The 26,925-nt window shown below is 42.7% G+C and overlaps 2 protein-coding genes across 3 annotated transcripts in view; one reads left to right on the forward strand and one right to left on the reverse strand.

Annotated features, from left to right (window-relative positions):
* The first annotated feature begins 27 nt into the window (after positions 1-27).
* RPL9 (ribosomal protein L9) lies at positions 28-4,866 on the forward strand. Of its 2 annotated transcripts, XM_036418409.1 has the most exons (8): positions 31-134; positions 593-639; positions 731-846; positions 1,369-1,464; positions 2,840-2,972; positions 4,169-4,249; positions 4,419-4,533; positions 4,773-4,866. In XM_036418409.1, exons 2-7 carry the CDS (start codon positions 594-596, stop codon positions 4,523-4,525), a joined length of 579 nt encoding a protein of 192 aa, XP_036274302.1. In that variant the 5' UTR covers positions 31-134; position 593; the 3' UTR covers positions 4,526-4,533; positions 4,773-4,866. The 2 variants fall into 2 exon arrangements, with proteins under 2 accessions (XP_036274312.1, XP_036274302.1); XM_036418419.1 differs by lacking the exon at positions 1,369-1,464 and having other exon boundaries at positions 28-134.
* A 5,715-nt stretch (positions 4,867-10,581) lies between these two features.
* The window catches only part of KLB (klotho beta), a 38,873-nt gene continuing 22,529 nt past the window's right edge, over positions 10,582-26,925 (reverse strand). Inside the window, exons 3-5 of the mRNA XM_036418323.2 lie at positions 24,450-24,718; positions 15,205-16,318; positions 10,582-11,280 (exon numbers count right to left, since the gene is read on the reverse strand). Of these exons, the coding sequence (XP_036274216.2) occupies positions 10,892-11,280; positions 15,205-16,318; positions 24,450-24,718 (1,772 nt within the window). The 3' untranslated portion in view covers positions 10,582-10,891. The remainder of the gene's footprint in view (positions 11,281-15,204; positions 16,319-24,449; positions 24,719-26,925) is intronic.

Below are 26,925 nucleotides of genomic sequence, written 5' to 3' on the forward strand. Positions count from 1 at the left end.
CTTGAAGCTGGCTCGCGATTGGCTGCTTTTAGCCGGGCGGCGTCGCGCACTGATGACGTCACATGCAGGAGGCCCTTACGGCTACAAGAACGTGATGACGAAAGACGCTTCCTCTTTGCCGCATCTACTGCGAGGTGAGCTCATGTCCGTATTCGTTGGGCCTTGGGAATCTGAAGCCATCGGCTCAGGGAAAAGCAGCAGCGCCGTTGCGGCGCTCGGAGGCTTCATCCTGGCTGTTCCCCCGCGCGGCGAGCCCTGTCTGGATTTGGCGGCGCTGGGATTCGAGCTCTGTCCGGGTTGTTAGGCCTACCCCACCCCACCCCTCAGCCCTGCCGGGATGGCGCCTCGCTGATAGGCCTTCCCGGGTGGCGCCGGGTCGGAGTTAGTCCGCTGGGCCTCGTGTCACTGGCTTGCTGCTCGCAGGCCGGCACGCACCCGTGACCTCGGGGCGCCTCTCCGGGTTGCTCTCCCCCCGTGTCCTCCCCGGGGGTTTTGCCTACCGGTCTCCGGAAGATGAGAAACTCTGGGCAGGGTCGTTTGGGCGAACATTGGCCCGGCTCGGGTCTTCTTACCCCGAGTGTTTGTGTTTCAGGATGAAGACCATTCTCAGCAATCAGACTGTGGACATCCCGGAAAATGGTAGGGGACCTGACGTTTTAGCCTTTTTCTTTCGCCTTTACTGCGCGCTCTGTCCCCGGCCCCGCCGCCTCACCAATGCCTTCTCTCCTAGTGGACATCACCCTGAAGGGGCGCACCGTGATAGTGAAGGGCCCCAGAGGCACCCTGCGGAGGGACTTCAACCACATCAATGTGGAGCTCAGTCTCCTCGGAAAGAAGAAGAAGAGGGTAAGGTTTTTGTTTTTCTGTTGTGTGTGTGTTTTTGACACCTTCATTGCTTGTTTTGGAACGTTGTGATTTAATAACGGCATACGTGGCTGCTTTAAAAATGACAGAATTGAGGTTTAAATTGAGCTGAAAATTTGGTGTCAAAGATTGTAGGTAGTTTTACCGAAGTTGGAGAAGCAAATTTCTGAAGAGTGGACTGTAAAGCTCCATGCTTGTCAGTGGTAGGTCTTAACAACTGTTGCAAGTTCCTCGGGATTGTATTGTGTAAGAATCTTCGGAGTAGGCAGTTGGCTTTTTTGCACTTAGCATTTTAGCTTTCTAAAAGTGGAAGTTATGTGCCTGTGATGAGCAGTGATAACTTAATTATTGAAGGATATACATGTATATATACTTGCAATTAAAATGCATGTGGTTTAATTAGGCCTAATGTTACAATGGAGAGTAATTCTCTGGGTAAATGGACTTTTCTTCCAAGTTACTTATTGCTGAAAAGAATCTGCTAAAGTTTTTATTCTGTTACAGCTCCGGGTTGACAAATGGTGGGGAAATAGAAAGGAGCTGGCCACAGTTCGCACCATCTGCAGTCATGTACAGAACATGATCAAGGGTGTTACACTGGTAAGCAAATGGATCAGACAACTTTTTAAGGGTTGGCTGTACTTGAGGCAGCATAAGTGTCTACTGTGGGGAATAAATTCTGCATGTGATTTACTGAAATTTCTGAGCTTTAGAATGTGGGAAAAGATGATCTTAGCAAAAAGTGTTTCCTTAGAGTCTCCTTTAAGTCTTTGGGGTTAAGTGATTAATGCAAGGAAAGACCAAATCGTCGATGGTGTTTTTCACAGAAAATTAGATTCACACCTTGAGGGTGTGTTTTGTTTTTGCACATTGTAGCACATCAGGTAGATTTTGAGTTTTTTATGGTATGCCTCACTGCCAAGGCCTCTGGATAGGGTAGGAAAAGGTGGATGTATTGATAATTTCTGAGCTCCCTGTTCATTTCTCTAAAAGCATATTTAATGTCACTATTCTTCCAAGTCCCTCTCCCCAGCCTTTAAAATTGATGCTTCTGCCTTTTCTGAAATGCTTTTCTTTTAATTAAAAGTCTTTCCTCCTAGAGTACCGAAACCGGTTTGGCTCAGCGGATAGAGCATCGGCCTGAGGACTGAAAGGTCCCAGGTTCGATTCAGGTCAAGGGCATGTACCTTGGTTGTGGGCACGACCCCATTTGGTGGTGTGCAGGAGGCAGCTGATGATTCTCTTTTCATCGATGTTTCTAACTCTCCATCTCTCTCTCCCTCTCTAAAAAATCAATAAAAAATATATTTTAAAATAAGTCTGTCCTCCTAGAGTACACCTGATAATGGCAATTTGTCCTGGACTCCATTATAAGCCTGTCTTGCCATGTCTCCCTTTGTTTACCCCTTGCTCCTAACCTAATAAGTTCCTTGAGAGCAGAATGCCTGACTTAATATCTTCAATTCTTGCTATCTGTCCTACCTTAGTGACTTAGTAAAGGTTCGTCTAATGTCCAAGGTAAAGGACTTTGGGTTTGTTATTCAAAAAAAGTTAGTGTTGATTGCTGTGGGCACAAGAGGTAGTAAAATAATGCTTCCTTAATGTAGTCAATGGGATAACTGGTGCCAGGTGGGTACTGGAAGTATTGGGGGACACTTATGTAAAGTATATGATAGTCTAACCACTATGCTGTACACCTGAAACTAACACAAAATAATATGTATGTAAACTGCAAGTGAAGGTAATACATAATGCTTCCTTAAGGAACTTTGCAGTCCAGTAGGAGACATTGGAACAAATGTTTGTGTATGAAATTTTTGTAAAGCTTGGTTCAGGTGATAGTTAAAAAACCTGGACAACAGGTGCTATGTGAGGACTATTTCATTTTTAAATGATAAGTATCCTACAAATTTTTAAAACTGGATTTCTTAATCTTTTAAATTTCTCAGCATTGCTAATTGTTTACTTAATGTAGGGCTTCCGTTACAAGATGAGGTCTGTGTACGCTCACTTCCCCATCAACGTCGTTATTCAGGAGAATGGTTCTCTTGTTGAAATTAGAAATTTCTTGGGCGAAAAATATATCCGCAGAGTTCGGATGAGGTCAGGTATGTGCATACCTTCTAGTACCACTTCCTTTGTACTTGTGAAGGCTAGTAGTTTGGTTAGCTATGAATACAACCACGTTTATTTCAGAATTGTCTGTTTTGATGATGCTTATAATAACTTTTGGTGTTAATTAAAGGTTTTATACCAATTGTAATTCCTGAAGGCTTTTGCATTGGTAGTTTGCAGGGCATGGTAGTTGTGTTTAATTTGCTCTGCAAACTGAAATGCTAAAAAGACCATTTGAATAGACCTCTCAATCAACCTTGGGCCAATTATCTCTGTAACTCATTTTCCTTATTTGTAAAATTGGGAACATTTCATGAACTAAAATTGAAGTGGCCGAAACCGGTTTGGCTTAGTGGATAGAGCATCGGCTTGAGGACTGAAAGGTCCCAGGTTCAATTCCAGTCAAGGGCATGTACCTTGGTTGTGGGCACATCCCCAACGGGGTGTGCAAGAGGCAGCTGATCCATGATTCTCTGTTATCAATGTTTCTAACACTCTATCCCTCTCTCTTCCTCTCTGTAAAAAAATCAATAAAATATATTTTTTAAAAATTGAAGTGCACTTAGAGCAGTTCTTGCCTGATACATAATAAACACTGAAGCACTAAAAAATTGTGTATTTATTCTCACCCGAAGATAATTTTTCTATTGATTTTTTAAGAGAGTGGAAAGGGAGAGAAAGGTAAGGGGGATAGAGAAGAAACTATCGATTGGTTGCTTCCCGAACCAACTAGACTGGGCCAGGGATTGAACCTGCAGCAAACCAGGTACATTTCCTTGTGCCCTTGACTGGGAAACCCCAGATCATTATTTTTCAGGGTCCACACTAATCACTTGAGTCACACTGGACAGAGCGTAGGAACTTAAAACTTATAAGTTCTCTGTGCTTTTTATTCCATTGGGGTCTGGAGGGATGGGAACACAAGCTTTATATTGCTAAAATGTACTAGCTGAATATCATCTTCCCTACTCCTTAATTGAAATAGCTTGTAACTACTGTGGGAGAGATTCAAGCAGGAACACAAACAAATTTTATGGCCCACACAAATTAGCTCTTGTAAAACCAAAGCTTCAAGAGTTTTATTTGGTCTGTGAAATTTTAAATGGAATAAATTCCTACTTGATTTAAATATTTTCTCTGCAAATCTGATTGTATGTTGACGCTATGCAAATACCTTCTCCCCTTTTAGGCGTTGCTTGTTCAGTATCTCAAGCCCAGAAAGATGAGTTGATTCTTGAAGGAAATGATATTGAACTTGTATCAAATTCAGGTCTGTAAGTTTATTTTGCCTATAAAATTTTATCTAAATATTATAGTTGAATATGTGGTATTCTGTTCATTTGGTGAGCTTTTTGTAATTGTAGAAATTAAATTTTCTTCAAAATACTCTAGTTTTAAGATGGGTTTGGCTGGTAAAGTAATTGCCTTATCTCTTATAGCTGCTTTGATTCAGCAAGCCACAACAGTAAAAAACAAGGATATCAGAAAATTTTTGGATGGTATCTATGTTTCTGAAAAGGGAACAGTTCAGCAGGCTGATGAATAAGATCTAAGGTAGGTTCTTAAAGTCTCTTAAGTTTTATTACTGCTTTACTCGGGGGTATCTTAATTTACTAAGATTAATGAGTTACAGTGGCAGAAATGAAGAGTTGCAATCTGAAACAGTAAATTTGGCAGATAATAAATGAAATTGCATTTACATTTTAAAATAGGAATCTATTGGATTTAGAGTATAACTTTTCTGGGCAAGGATTTTGATGGAGATTTACAGACATTTTTATTTCTTTTTACAGTTGTCCAACTATAGAAACACCAAGATGCCGAATGATTTCTCACACTTGTTTGTGAAACTATAAAGATGTACAATAAAAGCCTTGTTTTGGTTTGCACTTTATTCTTAAACTGATCATTCTTTCCAACTAAGTTTGTAGTAAGACTTCATGGGAAGAGTGACTGTGTTTTTGTTTTTTGTTTTTTTTTAAGAATATGCCAGTGACGGGGAACATTGTAGCTGTTTATCATTGGATGCAGACTTCTGGGGGGTGGCCTGAAGGTATCTGATTTTGCAGAGGCATGAATTTAAATCTGAGGCAAGTGTGTCTGAATTATTTGTATATACAAGGATGGGAAACAAAGAAGTACACCATTAGTAAGTATTGGGAGATGCAGTTAATTTGGCCTGATGCATGAAAATTGTGCAAGGGGCTTTGCCCTGGCAGCCAGGGCTGCCTTTGAGGCCCTGCCCACTGGTCCTTTTAGAAGGTTGTTCTGTAGTCTGGTCTAATTAGCATATTAGCTCTATATATGGGATAGTTGCTATCCTCCAAGGCCCTTTTATCCTTTACCCTATACCCTACATCATCTATTTACTTTCATATCCTAGTCTTTGATATTTAAAAAACTGGTAACATTCCATAATCTAATTTCATGTGTCACACTTCAAATATATATTGTTTGGTTTGATGGTTAGGTTTTTAAGAAATGGATGAAATGATAATTCGAGAATTTACTTTGAAGTATTTTAGGTGGGGTTGGGGTAGGCATTGAGTAGCATTTTAGGTGAAACAAGTCATTTCCAAGTTCATAATTTGTTGAAACCAGATGGGGCTCCATTATACTATTCCTAATTACATAAAGTTTTGAAATTTTTTATAATGTAGAAATGAAACAAATCTCTGAATATTTTGCCTCGATTGGTGTAATAGTCTTTTTTAAAATATATTTTTTTGATTTCTGAGAGGGAGGGAGAGAAACATCAATGATGAGAGAATCATTGATTGGCGGTCTCCTGCATGCCCTCTACTGGAGATTGAGGCCACAACCCAGCATGTGCCCTTGACTGGAAAGAGACCTGGGACTCCAATCTGTAGGCTGACACTCTACCCACTGAGCCAACCCAGCTAGGGCTGTACATAATAGTCTTTAAAAAAAATTTAATAGGTCTTTATTGCTCAGATTATTACGATTTTTTCTCCTTCCCCCCCCCCCCCCATATCTCCCTTCCACCCTGTAATAGTCTTTTAACTGGTTACTTTTATTCCATGTTTTCAGCAGCAGCCAGAATGCTGTTTTTTTGTTTGTTTTTTAATCCTCAAGGGTAAGTTTCCATCAATATTTAGTGTGAGCAGAAGAGAAAGGGAAAGACAAATATCGATGTGAGAGGAACCACATATATTGGTTGCCTCTTGCACGGCCCCTACCAGGGCCCGTGCTGGGGAGGAGCCTGCAACTGAGATATGTGTCCTCTGCTAGAATCCAACCTGGGACCTTTGGTCTGCAGGTGGATGCTCCATCCACTGAGCAAAACTGGCTAGGGCTGGAGTGCTTTTTTTAAAACTGAACATCCCCTTACCTTTTATACTGATTGAACTGACCTTTCTATTCAATATTGCTGTACCTAAGGCTCAAGTTGTCCTTCCCTTTGGACTCACTAATGACCTGAAATTTTAGTAAAGCCCACCTTCACCACCCTATTGTGTTAACCCTTCACCCCAAACCTAGCATACCCTACCCTGTTTCAATGTAATATTTGTAGTTTACTTTGTTGTGTATTGATTGTATGTTTTCTTTATGCTAGAATTTAACCTTCATAGAGGGGTGGGGTTCTATGAGGATATTTTAAGTACCTGGAATAGTGTTTGGCACACATTTGTTTGCCAAGTGAGTGGTACCCAGATTGCCAGGGAGGTTCCGTTTATAAAGATTTGAAACAGTAATGGCAGTGGAAGTGTAAAGATGTTTTGACAGAATTTCAGAGATGGATGTGAGGAAGAAATTTTCAAGTGGCAATATTACACAGGAATAGAGATGTTAATAGTGAGTGTAGGTAATAGACCACAGTAGCAGCTCTGAGAGGAAGTGGGATTCCTCCAAGAGTGAAGTGGATTGGTATGCAGGGTGAGACCTTCACTGGAAATAAAACTATTGGAAGTTGGTTGTAGCCAAGGAGTGATTTCCATTTCGTTACTTGGGTGGTAAATGAAAGAGTTCTCCCTAAAGAAGTCTTTCATATCTTCTGGGTCTTCTATGGATAAGCACTTGTGTGTTGCCCCAACTTTGAGGTGGAGGAGTACCTGTACATACTTTATAATAGAAGTTAATCCAGTTGGCACACAGCTTGAGGGGATAGAAAGAGGCAGTGTTGGCACAGCACATAGTTAACATCAAACCCATTCATATTCTATAATTCTTAACAATTGTTAATTTGGAATAATTTACATTAAAAATTAAACTAACCTCATTTTCCAGAAGCTCTTTAAGCCATAATTATGCTGTGATATTTCAATATACATATATCAAAGACGTTAGTGAAAGATGGATAAGTTTAGCTAAACCTAAATAATATAATTGGTCATGAGCCACATTAAGTACCTACGGATTACCAAGATAAATTGTATTTTAATGCAATATTTTTTAAAATGTGTTGATTTCAGAGAAGAGAGAAGGCGAGAGACACGAATGATGAAAGATATTTGATTGGCTGCCTCCTCCACAGACTATGCTGGGTATCGAGCCCGCAACCAGGGCATGTGCCCTGACCAGGAATTGAACTGACTTGGTTCATTGGTCGAAGCTCAACCACTGAGCCATGCCAGCCAGGCTACCTAAGGATTCCTAAATGGTGTTGAAATACTTCCCAAGTGGCAGAAAGGGAGGATTATAACATTGGGTTTAGGATTTGCATATTTAGAAGTGCTTATGGCAAGGCAACGAGTTTGATAAAGGACAATACATTTTTAAGCTCTAAGTGTAAAGACATTTAAAAAATAGTTTGATTAATGGACTTGTAAACTATGAATACAAGATACAAAGTAGAGACCCAAAAAGCAATACCTAAACTTCGCTTCATTGTTGTTCCTATGGGAAAACTGGCATTTTTCAACACGATGTTATAGGTTGAAAAGTTGGATCGAATTTCACCCTGGGTGGTATGCCTCAGTGGTTAGAGGGTTGGCCTGTGCACTGAAGGGTCTCAGGTTTGATTCCTGCATTGCAAGTTCAGTCCCTGGCTCTGATGTGGTGGGGGCACATGTGAGAGGCAACCAACGGATGTGTTTCTCACATTGATGTTTCTTTCCCCTCCCTCCTTCATTTCCATTCTATAAAAAAAATCAATGGAAAAAGAAAAGTTGATAGAGTTTCTTAACTGGTACTTCCTATAAGACTTCACTGGAGCTCTGGGGTCAGAATGAATCTATGTGACAAAGGAAAAACCTGAGCCAAGTGATGAATTTAAATACCTCTATTTAAAAAATAAATTGACTACAGTAGTTGTGTATACCTTCAGGCCCACTTAGTGCTCATAAGAAAATATCAAAAATTCCTTGCATAATCTAAAAAGAGCCATGGTTGGAGGAGTGGGTGCACTGAAGATAAGACGAATAGACAAAAAGCAATAGCCAAAATACACTATTTGAATTTGGCCAACCTAAGAGAAAACTCATTCCTTTGGCATTTACTGGATTAATTGTTACCTTTCTATAGTATCTTTCAAACTTATTTATTGTCAATTAGAATCTCATATACATAATTTGGCTTCTGATAGAGGACAACGTGGAAAACAAAATTGCCTTAATTTAGGTTATTTTCCTACCAGGCCTTTTGAACCCAAGAGTTTCCCTTTGACTTAAGAAAATCTAGCTCTACATCCGTCTGCGGACTAAAGGGTCCCAGGTTCAATTCCGGTCAAGGGCATGTACATTGGTTGTGGGCACATCCCCGGTAGGGGGTGTGCAAGAGGCAGCTGGTCTATGTGTTTCTCATCGATGTTTCTAGCTCGCTCTCTCCCTTCCTCTCTGTAAAAAATCAATAAAATATATTTAAAAAGAAAATCTAGCTCTAACCAGTTTGGCTCGGTAGATAGAGCGTTGGTCTGGTGACTGAAGGGTCCCAAGTACGAATCCGGTCAAGGGCATGCACCTTGGTTGTGAGCACATCTCCAGTAGGGAGTGATTAGGAAGCAGCAGAATCGATGTTTCTAACTATTCCTCTCCTCCATTCCTCTAAAAAATCAATAAAATATATTTAAGTCCTAACCGGTTTGGCTCAGTGGATAGAGCATCGGCCTGTGAATTGAAGGGTTCCAGGTTTGATTCCAGTCAAGGGCATGTACCTGGTTTTAGGCACATCCCCAGGAGGGGGTATGCAGGAGGCAGCTGATCAGTGTTTCCAACTCTATCCCTCTCCCTCTCTGTAAAAAATCAATAAAATGTATTTAAATATATATATATATATATATATAAGAAAATCTGAATTTCTGGAGAGGATGGCTAGTGACTAGCTGCTGTGGTTATTTAAATGTCGACTAACAAAGTAAGAAAATGGGCATAATTGGGTTTACATGCAAGATTTATTCCTTCAACAATTAGAATACACTGAACAAATAAGCATAGAATTAAGAAAGTTAAAAACTCCAGTTTAGACTTAAGAATTCACTAAATCCCAGCTGCAATGTAAAAAGTTGTAACTCATTCAGACTCCTCATTCTGAATTGCATCCAGAGAGTCACAGTTGCTAGGTCCAGATGTGGCTGCATTCTACACCTTGAGAAGTCCATGCATGCATGTGGTGTCTGAAGACTGAAGCTCCTCAGGGGAGAGCTAGACTTGGGGAATGATAAGGTCCTTGGTCTGATGATTTGACAAAACACATTTCCTAAGTATGCTAGATACGATTTTGTTACCACAAAAATCACATGAGGAAGAATGTCAATTTGTCTAAAGCACATGTGTCAAACACAAGGCCCGCAGGCCAAATCCGTCCCGCCAGGCCTTGCAATGTGGCCCGCATCGCGCTGTCATCACTGCAGTCCTCTGCGTTTCCATCACAATGACAGTTTATGACTGTTCAGTAAACCATTCGGCCCACGATTTAGGCTGGATTTAGATTTTGGCCCCTTCTCTGATTGAGTTCGACACCCCTAGTCTAAAGAGAGTTGCTATACTGTAAGGTTGGGTGACTTCTCTATCTTCACAGGCATTTTGGGTCTTGCTGTCCTTAAACTTAGTATTCCGATCTTTTCATGAGATAAGTTAACGGAGGTTAACATGTTACTTTTCTAAAATCATTTAATGAAAGGTGAGACCTCACAAAATTAGATAATTTGTATTTCTATTGAGGAAAACTAAGGGATTTGCTTAAGTAACTGGCTATAAATAGCACTACCGTATTGTGTTTTTTCTTTCCATTTGAGAACCACCTGCCATAAAGGGCAAAGCACCTTGTTAGCAGTGACAGAGTATATCACTGACCATCCAGTGTTGAGTTTTAAATCTCTGCTATGGAATCTAACAAAACAAAGTTGCATTTTTTCAAAGAATTTTTTTTTACGGTAAGTAGCTTGGTATTTATAAAAGAAGAATGATGGAAAACATCATTGAAGCAATCAATGTATCAGATAATCCTCATAGCTTATTGTCTAGGTCAGTGATTTTTAATTGGTGTGCTGCAAGAATTTTTAAAATGTGCAATACCTTACTATTTAGGGGCACTGACCTCTTTTCCTTTAGATTGTAAAAAAAAAAAAAAAAATTTTTTTTAATCATAACAGCCAACATAATAGCTATCCAGTGTGAAAGAATCAGAATTACATTTTTTTGTGTATCATATCAGCAAAAATAAATTTTTTGGGATGCTGCAGAATTTTAATTTTATTAACTGGTTTATGTGTACCATGAGATGAAAAAGGATGATAATTGCTGGTCTAGGCAAAGCCTTTATCTTTAGATCCAAGAACTGAATTAACTGACATTAAGACACGTAAAAGAAAATACATTTGAAACACAGAAGAGATAGATTGTCATCATCTTGACTACCGCTAATATGTCAAATTTTCTTTGTTACAATATATATCTTCTTTAAGTTATAAGTACATGGAACTGGAGTGAATAAGCTTTCTAGAAGTAGGATCAGTTTAGCTAAGAACTTTCTTGTGGCTTTTCTTTAATGGTATGTGTTGTAAGTTCTTTGCTTTCCAAAATTTTCTTCTCTTTCGCCTATGAAAAAAGGTGATTGATAAAAGTAGAACCAGGGTAGAGAAGAAGCAACAACCAAAGAATATCAATGGCTTCTTCTGCACAAGAAATAAGCAGACGGTGCACTCTGTGTTTTTTGGAGTCTGACTGCATCTAGGACTATTGTCCTCAGAAGGGAAGCCACCGTTGCTGATCAGTTTGTTGTAAAACTGAACTGAGGATTTAGCCTTGAAGTCAGATGTGAAGAATCCAAATCTGGGTTTAAGTTTTTCTTCAGTCAGTTTGAATGCATAATAGCCTTTGATTTTGACTTTATCAACCAGGTATGCTGAAAAAGAAAAATATCAGAAATGAACATTATTAACCATAAATGGACTATAACACACCTTTGAATAAGAATTTGGTTTTCATTGAAACAAGGTAAACTCATGCCCATAAAAAAGGGTCGTTTTTCATTAAAGGACTTTTTTTTTTTTATAATATATTTTTTTTATTGATTTTGTACAGAAAGGAAGGGAGAGAGAGAGTTAGAAACATCAATGAGAGAGAGTCATCGATCAGCTGCCTCTTGCACACCCCCTGCTGGGGATATGCCCACAACCAAGGTACATGCCCTTGACCGGAATTGAACCCAGGACCCTTCAGTCCCCAAGCCGACGCTCTATCCATTGAGCCAAACCGGTTTTGGCTCATTAAAGGACTTTTTAAAAATGTTATTTTAGAGAGGAAGGGAGCGGGATATAGAGATAGAAACATTGATTAGAGAGGAGCATCATTGATTGGCTGCCTCCTGCACACCCCCTTCTGGGGATCAAGCTAGCAACCTGGGCATGTGCCCTGACTGAGAACAGAACCCGTGGCCTTTGGTTCCTGGGTTGACTCAACCGCCGAGTCACGGGCTGTGCTAAAGGCTTTCTATATTCTTTTGTAATTGATACAAAGGTGGTGAAAATATATACAGTTAAGTTTAAAAAAGAAATTTGAAGTAAAACTTTGATTTATAAATAACACAAACACAGCCGGAGGGAAAAGCAAATCTGAGTTGATGCCATGAAGGACTTAACTGTCACTTGTTCATAGGGAAAAAGTCTTACTGTTTGGCCTGATTCCAAACCTCAAATAAATGTGCCCTTAGTGTTGCTCTATAACCACAATTGGTTTCCCCTAGTCAGTCACTGTGTCTTTTTTTTTTTTTTTAATGGTTTTATGGGGGAGTTAATTTTTTGTTGCTAATTTTCACTTGAGGATATTTTTCCATTGAGTTTTAGAGTGGAAGGGAGGGGGAGAGACATGTCGACTGGTTGCCTCCCACATGTGCCCTGACTGGATTGTGCCTGCAACCTAGGTATGTGCCCTTGACCGGAATCAAACCCGGGACCCTCAGTCCTCAGGTCAACGTTCTATCCACTGAGCCAAACTACCGTAGCTAAGGGTCCTCTGGCATTCTTGCTTTGAAGTAATGGCCTTCCTACTTCACAGAAAAACTGAAGTGCTCAGGGAACTTCTTCAATCTTCCACAAATATCTACCTACCTACTGGCATCTGCACATATATATTCCGCCTTCTTGTTACTCTGGTTGACTTGTCTTCTTGTTACTCTGATTGACTTGTTCTTATTCTGATTCTTGTTACTCTGATTGACTTCTTGTTACTCTGATTGACTTGTCTGTGCTCTTGGAGGAGGCTGATTTCTCCACTTACAAGTGAAGTTTACTTTCTCTTGCCTACTCAAGGACATTACTCCATCTGTCTTCTCATGTATCTTCCTTCACTACTGGAATATATATATATAAATCCAGTGATCAGAATCACCAGTTGCTATGATGCCCAATGCAAGCCAGCAAACTGTCCCAATCTGGGGTGGGGCCAGCTGGCTAACCTCCTGGGGTCCCTGCCTCTGACCAGCCCCACCCCCAATGGGCCCGCTCCACCCCAGTCGCCCCCCACCCCTCTGCACAGCTGGCATTACCTCCATTAGCCCCGACCAGATGGGTCCCCACCTCGATCAGGAGCAGGGCCGGCTGACCAACCACCCATGATCCCTCCCCCAGGCCACTGTCCCAGATCAATCCTGATCGTCCCCCACACACACATCAATTGGGGGTGGGGCCCACCAGCCAGTTGTCTGTGGCCCCTCCCCTCAGCTGGCCCTGATTGGTCTCAATCAGGGTGGACTGGCTGGCCAACCTCCCACCATCTTTTCCTCCCCCTGACAGGCCCAGTTCAATCTGCTGATTGGAGCCAGGCCAGCTGGACCCCACCTGTGCACAAATTAGTGCACTGGGCCTCTAGTTTCCATATAAACAGGCTGTTGGTTATCTTTTACAGCAGTAGGTCCTCTTCATTGATTTTTGCTGATTTCTCATCTTTGACTTCTGAATACTGAAGTGTCCCAGAACTCAGGCCCCCCCCTTTTCTATCCTTGCTCCTTTAGTGATTTCAATGAGACCTGTTTTTAAAGATACCATCCATTTTTTTTCTTGGCTCCCAAATATGTATCTCAGCCCAGACCTCTCCTCTGAACCTGAGACTTATACCTATTAGCCTACTTGGCATCTCTAATTGGATGTCTATAATAGACTCTCAAACTGTGCAACATCAACTCATTTAGAAAAAATGTGCCTACCAGTCTCCTCTAACCTAGTAAATGGCCACTTCATCCTCCTCCTCCCCCCCAATATATTTTTATTGATTGTAGAGAGAAAGGGAGAAGGAGGGAGAATCATTGATCAGCTGCCCCCACACGGGATTGAGCCTGCAACCTGGGCATGTGCCCTGACTGGGAGTTGAACTGTGACCTCCTGGTTCCTAAGTCTACATTTAACCACTGAGCCATGCCCCTGGGCTGCTTCATTCTTTTAATCACACAAGCCAGAACCTTGGAATCATTTTTCATTCTTTTCTCACATGCAATCCTGTTGACTTTACCTTTAAAATATACCCACTTTACCCAGCCAGTGTGGCTCAGTGGTTGAGTGTCAATCCATGACCAGGAGGTCAAGGTTCAGGGCACATACCTGGGTTGTGGGCTCAATCCCTCCAGTAAGATGTGTGCAGGAGGCATCCCAATCGATGATTCTCTCATTATTGATATTTCTGTCTCTCCCTTTCCCTTCATCTCTCTGAAATCAATAAAAACATACTAAAATATTTTTAAAAATATGTAACCACGTCTCACCATCTCTACTTTTTTTTTGTAGGTTCACAATGTTTATTGGTTAGTGTCTCAGGAATTTGACCATAACACCAATTTTCTCATGTATGCCCCAGAAAAATATGCAACTTTTTCCTTAAAAAGAAAAAATTAAAATACCCAGTATTGCAAATAAAGCTATTTTCTCTTATTCTGAATCTCCTGACTTTCTGCTTTCAGATGCAGTAACAGCCCTAGTATTGCTTTAGGCTAGGGGGTGAAAGCCTGCTTCCATAGTTTGTACTAAATTAGGTCTAAAACTGGTAATGGGGGTGGGGTGTATTCCTTCCTGGGCCAAGACTTAAGCCCTCAGGGCTGGGTAGCCATTAAGATAATGCTATCAAGGAATTTTATAATGTGATATTAAAAAGTTGCGTACAAGATTGCATTACAGCATGAGCTCAATTGTATTAATGTCTAGCAAGCACAAGTCTAAGTGCTTGTTTTGAGGAATGGGATTTCAGGTGATTATTTAAAAAAAAATACTTTTCTATACTTGCCAGATTTTCCATAATGACCTAACACTCTCACTAAGGAGCCTACTCTTCTTTCTTTTTAAAAAAAATATATTTTATTGATTTTTTTACAGAGAGGAAGAGAGAAGGATAGAGAGTTAGAAACATCCATCAGCTGCCTCTTGCACACCCCCTACTGGGGATGTGCCCGCAACCAAGGCACATGCCCTTGACCAGGAATCCAACCTGGGCCCTTTCAGTCCGCAGGCGGACGCTCTATCCACTGAGCAAAACCGGTTTTGGCAGGAGCCTACTCTCCTCTTTGAGTTTTGGAAATCACCACCAGAGGATATTTATTTTTCCCATTGTTTTCTCAGGGAGAGTGGGAGGGAAGGAAGAAGGGGGAAGAGAGAGAACCATCGGTTTGAGAGAGACAAAGACTGTTTGCCTCCGGACTGGACTGGTGGCCTCCTGCATGTGCCCAACAGGGAATGGAACCTGCGACCATCCCGTGCGTGGGGCTGTCACTTCCAACCACCGAGCGCACCGGCCAGGGCTCCCCTCCCGCTCTGCTCCCGCATCTGCAATGGCCCGCGAGCCTCACCTTGCCGGGCCTCCTGGACGTACTTGTCCAGGTAGTACTTGCGGAGCTGGTCGTTTTCCAGAGCCGGGTCGTCGATGCCATTGGCCGTGATGTAGACGTCCCGGTCCCCATAGCGGCTCCGGACCCAGCTCAGCACCTTGCGCTGCCCCCAGGGCAGCACGGCCAGGCGGCTGGGGGAGCTCAGGCAGGTGATGTCCTGCAGGAACTGCACGTCCCGGCCCGCGCCCTGGCGCGCGGGCACCACGAAGCGGGTGGTGAAGTGGTTCAGCGCCAGGAAGTCGGCGGCGCCGCGGACCAGCCGCCTCTCCTGCTCGGTGAACCGGGGCAGCCCCTGCCCGCTCCTGGAGGCCAGGTCGTCCCGCATGGCCGCCGGGTAGTCCCCGGTCTTGAAGAGGGGCTCGGCGAACCAGGCGATCTCCAACTGCAGGAAGCGCTCGGCCGCCTGCCGGTGCGAGTCGGCGAAGGGGTTGGCGGGCTCGGCCCAGTCGGCGTGCAGGGCCAGCGACACGGCCCCGCGCTGCGCCCGCCGGTGCCGCCGGTCGTACAGGCGCCAGGCCAGCGCGTGGGCCAGCAGCAGGTGGTGGGCCGCCCGGTAGGTGTCGTTGCCGGTGCGGTTGTAGGTGTCGCTCAGCCTGTTGGGCTCGTTGATGGTGATCCAGAGCTTCACCAGGTCCCCCAGCTCCTGGAAGCACAGCCCGGCGTAGTCCCGGAAGGCCGTGGCCGTGGCCGGGTTCAGCCAGCCCCCGCTCTGCAGCAGCGGCGCCGGGAGGCCCGGGTGGGCGTGGGTCGGGTAGTACAGGGTGACCATGGGCGAGATGTGGAGCTTCAGGCTCTCGCTGACCACGCACCTGTAGTACCGCAGAGCTTGTCGGTTCACGGTGGACAGGTTGCCGGTGGGAAGGATGGAGGGCCAGTCCAGGGCAAAGCGGAAGGAGGTGACTTTCATCCTTGCCAACATCTCCACCTGCCTTTTGACGCTGACGAAGTCTGTGCATTGGCCTGGCCGCGTTTTCAGCTTCACTCCTGCCACGGGGTGCAGCAGCCGGTTGCCTGTCACGTTCCACACATACAGGTGGGGGTCGGTGAACTGTGGGGAGGAAGCCACCAGCTCTGGCTGAGAAAAAACAAGCACATTCAGGTCAAGTATCACCCCCAGGGGACAGGCTGTCAGCATGCATCATCTGAGAGGGAGAAGGGCCTGCTCTTTATTTTGCCTCTCACTGACTACAGAGAAGAGACTTGATGAGTATGTTCTTTACAGTGACCTGTGTGTTCCAGCTGTCCTGGTGATGTCATGGAAGACGCCTGATGGATGATCCTGTCCTCTAGGCCTTGAAATTTCCCAGGGAGACCAGAAGACTTAAGGAAGGAATCACACCTAGGAGGGCTTAGCTTGGAAAATAAGCTGTTTTTACAGAAAACCCTGAGAGGCTGTTTCCCTGTTAATTTGTCCTAGAAACCCAGGTCAGAGGATGGGGTCTCATGTGATTTCATTCAAATGCATCAGGATATTGGCTTGGTACTCTCAGTTGAAAAGAATCATGAAAGATGGACCCTTTAAGCACTGCCATAAATGGAAGCAAAGTTAAAATTCCAGTGCAGAGGATTTCCCTGAGGACAGCACTTTGGATTGGAGGTGGCTAAGTTGATCCCATCCAAAGTTCCGAAAAGAAGCCTGTGTGATGGGGTAGAGTAGCGGTTCTCAAACTGTGGGTCAACCCCTTTGGGGGTCGAACGAACCTTTCACAGGGTTTGCCTAAGACATCCTGCATAGCAGATATCTACATTACAAGTCATAACAGTAGCAAAATTACAGTTATGAAGTAGCAACGAAAATAATTTTATGGTTGGGGGTCACCACAACATGAGGAGCTGTGTTAAAGGGTCACGGCATGGGGAAGGTTGAGAACCATTGGGGTAGAGAATGACCCTTTGCATTTGCTGAATGCAAATCTCTAACACCCTCTTCTATTTGAAAAGTCAAATGATAGCATCGCATGTGCATCACTGTATTCTCCCAACCCATGTGCCTGTGAGAACATAGCATTTACTCATCCACCAGGAGAATACTGAACACTTTCTTTATGCAAGGTAGTTGGATACGAGCAGAAAGGACAGTAAAATGCTCCCCAGAAACTCCCAGGTTGACTCTTTGATCTGAGGGTGTCTCGTTCCCTACTTGTCCCAAGGAGATAGCCCTGGACTCTCTTTGAAACTCAGGCTTGGCCACCCTGTATAGTGACCGCTCAATCTCACTCACCTTACAGGTGTGCTGTGAGGAGTCGGTGACTCCGGGAAAGTTCTCTGTCAACTAAAGTGCTGTACAAACATACACTAGACATGACTTGGGTTTAGTTTTCCCTGGCTGCAATAATTGCCTGTTAGGCTAAATTATGTAACATTTAATTTACAGGGCTTAAGAAAAAACATTTTCAGATTTAAGATTAATAAGAGAAGGTAAAAGTTGTGTTTTTCTTTTTCTTTTTAAATGACTTGTTTTAAGTTCTTGTTTTAAAGTACTTTTCTCCCCATGGCTAAATATAAGTGCACCTGGAAAAAATGATAATTAACCTTTGGTAAATATTTTCCCTCTAATTGTTTTCTCATGTGTCATTTTTCATAGTCTAATTATGAAACCATATCACTGCTCTCTTGCCATCTGTCAACCAGTTATCTAAAACATTAAACTGAGAGAACATTGATCAGGTGAGCATGAAGTTAAATCTGTATATAATTATTTGAGTAAAATCCTCCTAGCCTAGATGGCCAGAGATTATTCAGTGTCTTGAAAACATCAGAGCATCCTGGTAATGATAGGGTGTTTACAAAGGGCAATCTTGCCATACGGTAAGGCAATATTAAATGAAAATGTCTTACTTTTAAAAACCTCCAGAAAGCATTAGTCTTAGCAAGTGGTGTGTAATTAATCTGCTAACAGATCTGGTTAAAGATAATGCACCTTGATCTCAATCCTAGCTCCCAGAGCTTGTTCTAAATTATTCCCCACTGAAAGGATCCTGAGCTTGGGAGGAATATGGCTTTTTCCAGGCCTGGGGCAGGAAGAGAATGAGGTGATGCTGGTACATATTGTGCCAGAAAAATACGGAAATGCTTAAGAATAGAAAAGGAAATGTCAAAAAGACAGGAGCAGCTTAAAGGAGTCCCATTGGCCAAATTTGAGATAATTTGAGCATCAAAAGGAATAATGAAACAATGACAACAATGTGTTCTAACACACTGAATTAAAAAACACACACATAATAAAGGTAAACGGAATAATCTCATTAGAAGTTTGCCATTTTGGCTATGGCCAGGTAGCACAGTTGGTTAGAGCATTGTCCCTATATGCCAAAGTTGTGGGTTCAATCTCAGGTCAAGGCACATACAAGAATCAACCAACAAATGTATAAATACATGGAACAATAAAACAATGTTTCTCTCTTTCTCTTCCTCTCTCTCTCTCTCAAATCAATAAACAAACAAACAAACAAAAAATCCCAAACAGAATAAATTCACCATTTTGCAATTTACTAAGTATAATTCAGGCAAGATTCATGAATCAGTATTCAGACCATTGGGTGAAATGCTATTGGGGAAAAGGATATTTATACAGTCTCAAAGTATCACCATCAGATTACTTTTTAATTACAAATGGAAAATATACTTTTTAATGAAGAGATCTGGCAAATGCCACCTTAACCAAGAAATCTGGTGATGGAGAGAATCCAAGATGGCTGCACAGGTAAACACCTAGCCGCAGCCGCACACAACAATTTCAATAAAATACAACTAAAATATAAAATGGACATTACCCAGAACTATAGGAAAGTCAACTGACTGGAAATTCTACAACGAGAAGCAAGGAGAAAACCAGAAGGAAGAGTGGAGGAGCTGTAAAAGCCTGAGGTGCAGAGACATGCAGCAGGCGCGGAGAGGATGGAGCCGGAGAGGACGGGAGGCTGAGTGCCTGGCTGGCATTCCCTAGTGAAGGAGATAAAACTCTGACTGTGCTGGGCCCCAGTTCTGACTGCTCTGAACCCCAGTTCTAGGCCAGACCCCGGGACCCAGGCTCATACAGAGGAAGCTGGGCTGTAAGGCAGAACCCCAGGGGAGTGGCGAAAAGAGGTCCCGGAGGCGCGTACATTGTGAGCATAGAAGGGACGGTTGGCTGTGCCTCAGGACTGCCCTGGAGGGAAGGAGACAGGGGCTCCATGCTGCTCTGAACGCCACCTCCAACTCCACTTCCAACTGAACTGAACCCCAGTTTAGGGCTCATTGGGGGAGAGCCTAGACTGTTTGGTAGCAGGCGAAAATCGAGGGCACCTTTCTCTCAGAGGTGCTTCCAGCGAGTACTGAAGGACCCTGGGGATTACTGAGACTCAGGAACCGCATAGGGTGGGACTGATGGAAGGCAAGGCTGTAGGCTCCTCCCTGAAACCCCGCCCCATCAGGGAAGCTGTGAAAATGCTGAGACAACGAAATAGATCACAAACGAAAGAAATGGAGGACAAAAAGCGACTGGATATAGAGTTCAAATCTACGCTTATAAGATTTTTCAAGAATTTCCTAGAAAAGGTCGATAAGACCTATGAGGATATGAAAAGGGATCAACTAGAATTAATAAAGAATCAACAAAAAATGATAAGGGATCAACAAGAAATAAAGAATACATTGTCTGAAATAAAAAATATTAGAGTCCTAAAAACAGAATGGAAGATTGCAAGAATCAAGTCAAAGATTTGGAACATAAAGAGCCAGAAGACACTCCTCTGCAGAAGCAAGAAGGCAAGAGAATCCAGAAAATTGAAGATAATGTAAGAAACCTCTGGGACAACTTCAAGCGAGCCAACATCAGAATTATGGGGGTCCCAGAAGATGAGAGAGAGCAAGATATCAAAAACATACTGAAAGAAATAGTGACAGAAAACTTCCCCCACCTGGTGAAAGAATTAGACTTACAAGTCCAGGAAGTGCACAGAACTCCAAACAAAAGGAATCCAAGGAGGACCACACCAAGACACATCATACTTAAAATTCCAAGAGCAAAAGACAAAGAGAGAATATTAAAAGAAGCAAGAGCAAAGCAAGTAGTTACCTATAAAGGAGCACCTATACGATTGTCAGCTGATTTCTCAACAGAAACCATGCAGGCCAGACGGGAATGATAAGAAATATTCAAGGTGATGAATAGTAAGAACCTACAGCCAAAGATAATCTACCCAGCAAAGCTATCACTCAGAATCGAAGGCCAGATAAAGAGCTTCATTAATAATAATAAAAAAAAAAGCTAAAGGAGTTCACCACCACCAAACCAAAATTATATGAATTGCTGAAGGGGGTTCTTTCTGAAGAAATCTGGTGATGACTACTTCAACTAACATCTTTAGTAATGAAACAAGCTGACATCATGTACCCTCTGATGTGATATGCCTCGTCTATGTATTATGTCCAGAAATGGTTAACTGAATCTAATAAAGAAATAACTAGAAATCCATGAGACATTCTATAAGCATCTGGCCTGGACTTCAAAAAAGTCAATGCTATGAGGTTGGGGGATTGCTCTGATTTAAAAGAGGCTACAGATACATGAAAGCCAATGGGTCATCCTTGTTTGTCATCAATTAAAAAAAAATCTATAAAGGACATTTTTGGAACATTGAGGAAGATTTGAATATGGATTGTACATTAAATGATATTGAATCAATAATAAATTTTCTGGTTTGATAATATTATGAGAGAGAGAGAGAGAAAGTAAATGTGGCCACATGTTAACAGTCGATTAGTCTTGATGAGGAGAATATGTGTGTTTATTGTACTAGTTTGAAATTTCTCAAAACAAAACATTGGAGGAAGAAAAAATGCTAAGAGGTAGGGGTGAGGGGGTATAAGGTAGGGATAGGTGGGTGTAGGCATTGTAATATATTTGTTTTCATTTTGGGATGTAAAGCTTTTTTAAATTATAGTTGATACAATATTATGTTAGTTTTAGGTGTACAACATAGTGATATGATATTTGCATACCTTATGAAGTGATCACCATGAAAAGTCTAGTTACCATTTGTCACCATACAAGTGCTTGAGAATAGAAAAGGAAATGTCAAAAAGACAGGAGCAGCTTAAAGGAGACCCAATGGCCAAATTTGAGATCAAAGGAATAATGAAACAATGACAACAATGTGTTATAACACACTGAATTAAAAAAGACACAAAGTGCCGAAACCGGTTTGGCTCAGTGGATAGAGCCTCGGCCTGCGGACTGAAAGGTCCCAGGTTCGACCTGGTCAAAGGGCATGTACCTAGGTTGCGGGCACATCCCCAGTAGGGAGTGTAGTGTGCAAGAGGCAGCTGATCGATGTTTCTCTCTCATCGATGTTTCTGACTCTCTATCCCTCTCCCTTCCTCTCTGAAAAAAATCAATAAAATATAAAAATAAAAATAAAGACACAAAATTATTGTGACATTGTTGGCTGTGTTCCCTATGCTGCACATTGTAGTTTGTACCTCTCTCTCTATCCCCTTCACCTTTTTGCCCATCCCTCCCTCTCCCAACCCTCTGGCAACTATCAGTTTGTACTCTCTCTGAGACTGTTCAGTTTTTGTATGCTCATTTGTTTACTCTTTTAGATTCCACATATAAATGAAACCATGCAGTATTTGTCTTTCTCTGACTTACTTCATTTAGCACAATACCCTCTAGCATTAGCACATGTGGCACAATAATATTCTTAAAATGATACTTTCATTTTGTCAGTCTTCCTATAGAGAACATCTAGTTTTTGCCAATACAGCATCTATTCATACATCCTCTGGCTGAAATGTCAGAAAGCATCCTAATTTTTCTTTGCAAATGACTCAACTTCACTCTTAGTTCAGAGTCAAAGGGAGATGACTTCTTGCTGGGCGGCAGGTGTGAGCATGAAACCCATACCTAGTTAATTGCAGAATTACTTCCCCCTGACCCAAGTGATCAGCTCTTGAGACTAGGAATAGGGTCTTTAGGATGGGGCAGCCGTTCACCTCACCAATCAGTGTGAAACAGATGAAGGTCTTCAGAAAGGGGAGGAGGGAATTGCAGGTTGGGTCACACAAGGGCAGGAACTCCTGTCTCTTTTGGATCTCTCTTTGCTAGGCCTGAAAATTTGAAAAATATAAACCCACTTCAAGTGGCAGGGAAGAGATGGCTGTCTGACTGCTGTGTGGAGGAGAAGACAGGCACTGACTGGGTAAGTAGGTGGCTCTGAAGGGTACCCAAGCTGAAGGTGAGTCACTGGGTCTGTGTGGTTCTATGTATCTTTCTCCTTTTATCACTTCCGAGCTTTTACTAAAGTCTGGTTTAAATATTGACAGGGTTTGAGATTCATAACCTGTGAACACTGCCTATATGGTTTGAGCCCTTTTGTCTGGTCCCATCTGTGTACATCTTGACTTTCCATATGCTTCTGGAATATAGGCAATTGTGTGGTACTGTGAGGTCTTATAGTGGTCAGGAGACAGATCTGGGAACCTGGACAAATTACGTAGCTTCCCTAACCTTCCGTTTCCTTGCTTATAAAATGAGGGGTTTAAACTACGATTAGCTAAAGATAACTTGCATACATCTAGGTAAATGCTTGGCATATAATAAGGGCTTAAAAATAGTTATTATTTTGGAAAAATCACTCTGCCTCTGGGGGCTTGAGGGTGGCCTGTTACAGTTCTGCCACTATTTGTGTTACCTTGGACAAGTCACTTCAGTATCAGTTATTAATTGATATATCTCACTTTCCTCATTCATAAAATGAAAGTTTTGGAACAGGGGGTCCCTAAGGTCTCACCTGGCTCTAAAAGTTGACCTTGCCCTGCGGTTTGGCTCAGTGGATAGAGCGTTGGCCTGTGGACCAAAGGATCCTGGGTTTGATCTCAGTCAAAGGCATTTAGCTGGATTGCAAGCTCCTCCCCAGCCAGGGCCCTAGTCAGGGCTTGTGCAGGAGGCAACCAATCTATGTGTTTCTCTCACATCGATGTTTCTCTCTCTTCCATTCTCTCTGAAAGATAATGAAAAAATATATCCTTGGGTGAGGATTTACAACAATAAAAGTTGACCTTATTCATTCACTATGTATTGAGCCTGAGCTTCTCTAGTAAGGCATACATTCAGCAGGCAGCAATGCCTCAAACATCTCCTCCCTCACGCGGAGAAAGTTTGCATTCTAGTGAGGAAGACAGGTGATGAATAAAGAGAATGTGTGATGTGATTACCGTACCAAGGGCTGGGAGATGGGGGAGCGGGGAAGTGGGAAGATATTTGTCAAAGGGTACACACTTCCAGTTATAAGATTAACAAGTACAGCATGGTGACTATTGTTCATAATACTGTGTTATATACTTGAAAGCTGCTAAGAGAGTATGATTTTTTAAAAAAAGTTTTTATTGATTTTTAGAGAGAGAGGAAGGGAGATAGATAAATAGAAACATCATTGATCAGCTGCCTCCTGCACGCCCCATACTAGGAATTGAGCCCACAACCCAGGCATGTGCCCTGAGCAGGAATTGAACCGGTGACCTCTTGGTTCCTGGGTCAATGCTGAGCCATTGAGCCACATGTCCTGGCAGAGAGTATATCTTAAGCGCTCTTACCATGAAAAGAAATGGGAATTGTTGTGATTGTGCTAATGCCTTGATGGTAATCATATTGTGATATATAAATGTATCAAATCAACAAAAGCTGTATATCTTACACTTATACAATGTTGTTATATCACTTATATTTCAATAAATATAACCTGGACAAGGAGGAAATGTTGTAAAGTCCATAATATGCTAGGGAGTGATGAGTGCTATATGAAAAAAATAAATAAAATAAAGACCTCATAAGGCAAATTACCTAAATCTATCAAACAGCAAGAATGACTTAAATAAAGGGCCACTTAATAATTTGCTTTTGGCAAAACAAAAACCTATACATTTTTCCCCCCTATAACTTTAACACTGCTCCCAAGTGCCTCTCACAAAAATAACTCATTATTTCTAGACTGGATGCCTCTTGAGGGCAGCCTCTCTGACTCTGTCACCAAGTTCTTCACCGGCACTCCCAAGGCTCTCATCCTTCTCTCCCTTGTCCTCCCTCTTCCCCCAAGTTCCCTTCAGAGCCTCCCAGTAATCGTGGCATTTGGTATGGTCTGACAGCTATCTCTTAGCTGCCATTGGGTAACTGAAATAAAATAGTGGATGCTATTGTGCCCCCTGACAGTTGAGTAGCCACTTACCTTGAGGACAGACTCAGTGACACCCCAGGAGAAGTCGCAGGGAAACTCACCCCGCACATGGGATGTGGACTCTTTTGGAGTGAAGCCATTTTCTCGTATGATCTGTTTATAGTAATGTGCTGAGGACTTGGGCTTCCTTTCCTTTTGTTTGCTGTTAAAATCCACATAGAATAATCCTCGACGAGTGGTGTAGCCATCCTGCCACTCAAAGCCATCCAGGAGAGACCAGGCAGTGTAACCAAACACTCGTATTTCATCAAACCTTATTGCTGCAGGAGAGAGAGAGAGAGAGAGAGAGAGAGAGAGAGAGAGAGAGAGAGAGAGAGAGAGAGAGAGAGAGAGATGTTTGGAGGCCTAAACACACTCGTTCATGTTTATGGCTTCACTAACATCAGGCCAAGGGGACAGTGTGCTGTGAAACCAACCTTTTGCCCAATTTGTAGGCCCATTAGATCAAATAGGAAATTTATGTTTATCCTTGAAAAGCAGCACTTATTTTTTCCCATCCAGGATGGTCCTCCCCCAGAAGTGAACCACACAGTCAAAGCATCTAACTGACCGAAACCGATTTGGCTCAGTGGATGGAGCATTGGCCTGCAGACTGAAAGGTCCCAGGTTCGATTCCAGTCAAGGGCATGTACCTTGGTTGCGGGCACATCCCCAGTGGGGGGTGTGCAGGAGGCAGCTGATTGATGATTCTCTCTCATCGATGTTTCTAACTCTCTATCCCTCTCTCTTCTTCCCTGTAAAAAATCAATAAAAAAATAAAATAAAAAAAGCATCAAACCGAACATTTTCCTGAGACTCCGTGTGCAGCTCTGTGTCAGAGGGCCTGGTAAAATTCCCAGAACACGTTGGGACAAATGTCTGCTTGTGACCAAGAGTTTCTCATTTCAAGCTTGGGTTGGTTCCTGCTTGTGGACAAACTATCTTCTATGAAACTGTCCTTCAGGGACTGGACAACTAGCTTTGAGAATGAACATAGTGGACGTAAACATGAGGAGGGGAGAGCCGTGCGGTGATGTAAGAGCAGAAGCGCGCACTGGGCCGAGGGGCAGGGGAAGGGAGGTTACTGTTGGGCAAGTTTCTTGACTTTAGTTTCCTCATTTGTAAACAGAGAAGATTGGAAAAGATGATCGCTCAGGGTCTTCCTAACTTTACAGTGCTGATTCAGTGACTTTTAGGAATTGGGTAAACCTGAGATATGACAATCAACAGCAGCAGTAAAAGCAACAAAGACTTTTTTTTTTTTTTAAATAAAATCTTCTATTTCTCTCATAGAAATGCCTCACTTCTGCACTTTTGATTTTTGTTGTTGTTAATCCTCAACTGAGCATATTTTTCCGTTGATTTTTAGAGAGAGTGGAAGGGAGGGGCGAGAGACAGAGAGAGGAAGGAACATCAGTGTGTCTCACATCGATTGGTTGTCACTCCGGGCCAAGGATCGAGCCTGCAGCCGAAGTACATGCCCTTGATCGGAATCGAACCCGGGGCCCTTCACTGGGGGCCAAAGCTCTACCCACTGAGCCAAACTGGCTCGGGTGCCTTTTTTGGGTTTTCTTACTGACATCTTTTTCCTAAAAGGCAGAAAATCCTGACCAAGAGATTTCTTTGAGATCACTGATGTTTGAAATAAATACATTTTATCAGGCCCTGGTTCTACCCCCGTTGGTATTGTAGGGCACTGAGGAGAGGTAGGATAGTAACGCCTGGGAAATGACACCCTTCTGCCCACGGGCATGGGCACGGCGTTTGGCACAGGCCCTCTGCTCCAGAGGTCCCTGTGCACTGCTTGTGGCTGGGCACACTCTGTTCCACCTGCTCCTTCCTGCAGGTGGGGCGGCAGGCTCTTCTCTCCCTGAGGACCCTCCCCAAGCACTCTCTTAGGCAGAATCCGTGTTTTTTTCTCCAGATGGGTGGCTTTTAAACAGAGCGACAGAGTTTTAGAAGGATCTACAGAGAATTCCTTTGTATTTGCATGAAATGGAGCCCAGCTCTGACAGAGCCATCATGACTGTGTTCTCCATTATTTCAGTCAGCCACCTGTAGATGTCACCACTTGAGTAATGGAAAGGAATGAGCGGCTAAGAGGGTCAGAGAAATACTCAGGATCAATAGAAATGACTCAGCTTTGACATTCGTGGCTCACTCTTTGTCTTCAGATTTTTCACCATTTAGATATGCAATAGAGTGAAAGCACAATCCCAAGAAAGCCATCAGCGCCTTAGACTAAAGCTCTACAGTAACAAAGACTTTGGACGTCCTTCTCAGCTTTATGTCCTGTTTAATAAAATGAAACAGCATCTTGTTGCCAGTTAATGATGTATCTACAGTCTAAAATTATTTTATTCTCAAACTTTCACTAAAAAAGAACATGAGATAACATTAAAAAACTTTGTCGCCCAGCCAGCATGGCTCAGTGGTTGAGCATCAACCTATGAACCAGGAGGTCATGGTTTGATTCCCTGTCAGGGCA

This window comes from Pipistrellus kuhlii, unplaced genomic scaffold (assembly GCF_014108245.1).
Source record: "Pipistrellus kuhlii isolate mPipKuh1 unplaced genomic scaffold, mPipKuh1.p scaffold_m20_p_1, whole genome shotgun sequence".
Classification (NCBI taxonomy): Eukaryota; Metazoa; Chordata; class Mammalia; order Chiroptera; family Vespertilionidae; genus Pipistrellus; species Pipistrellus kuhlii.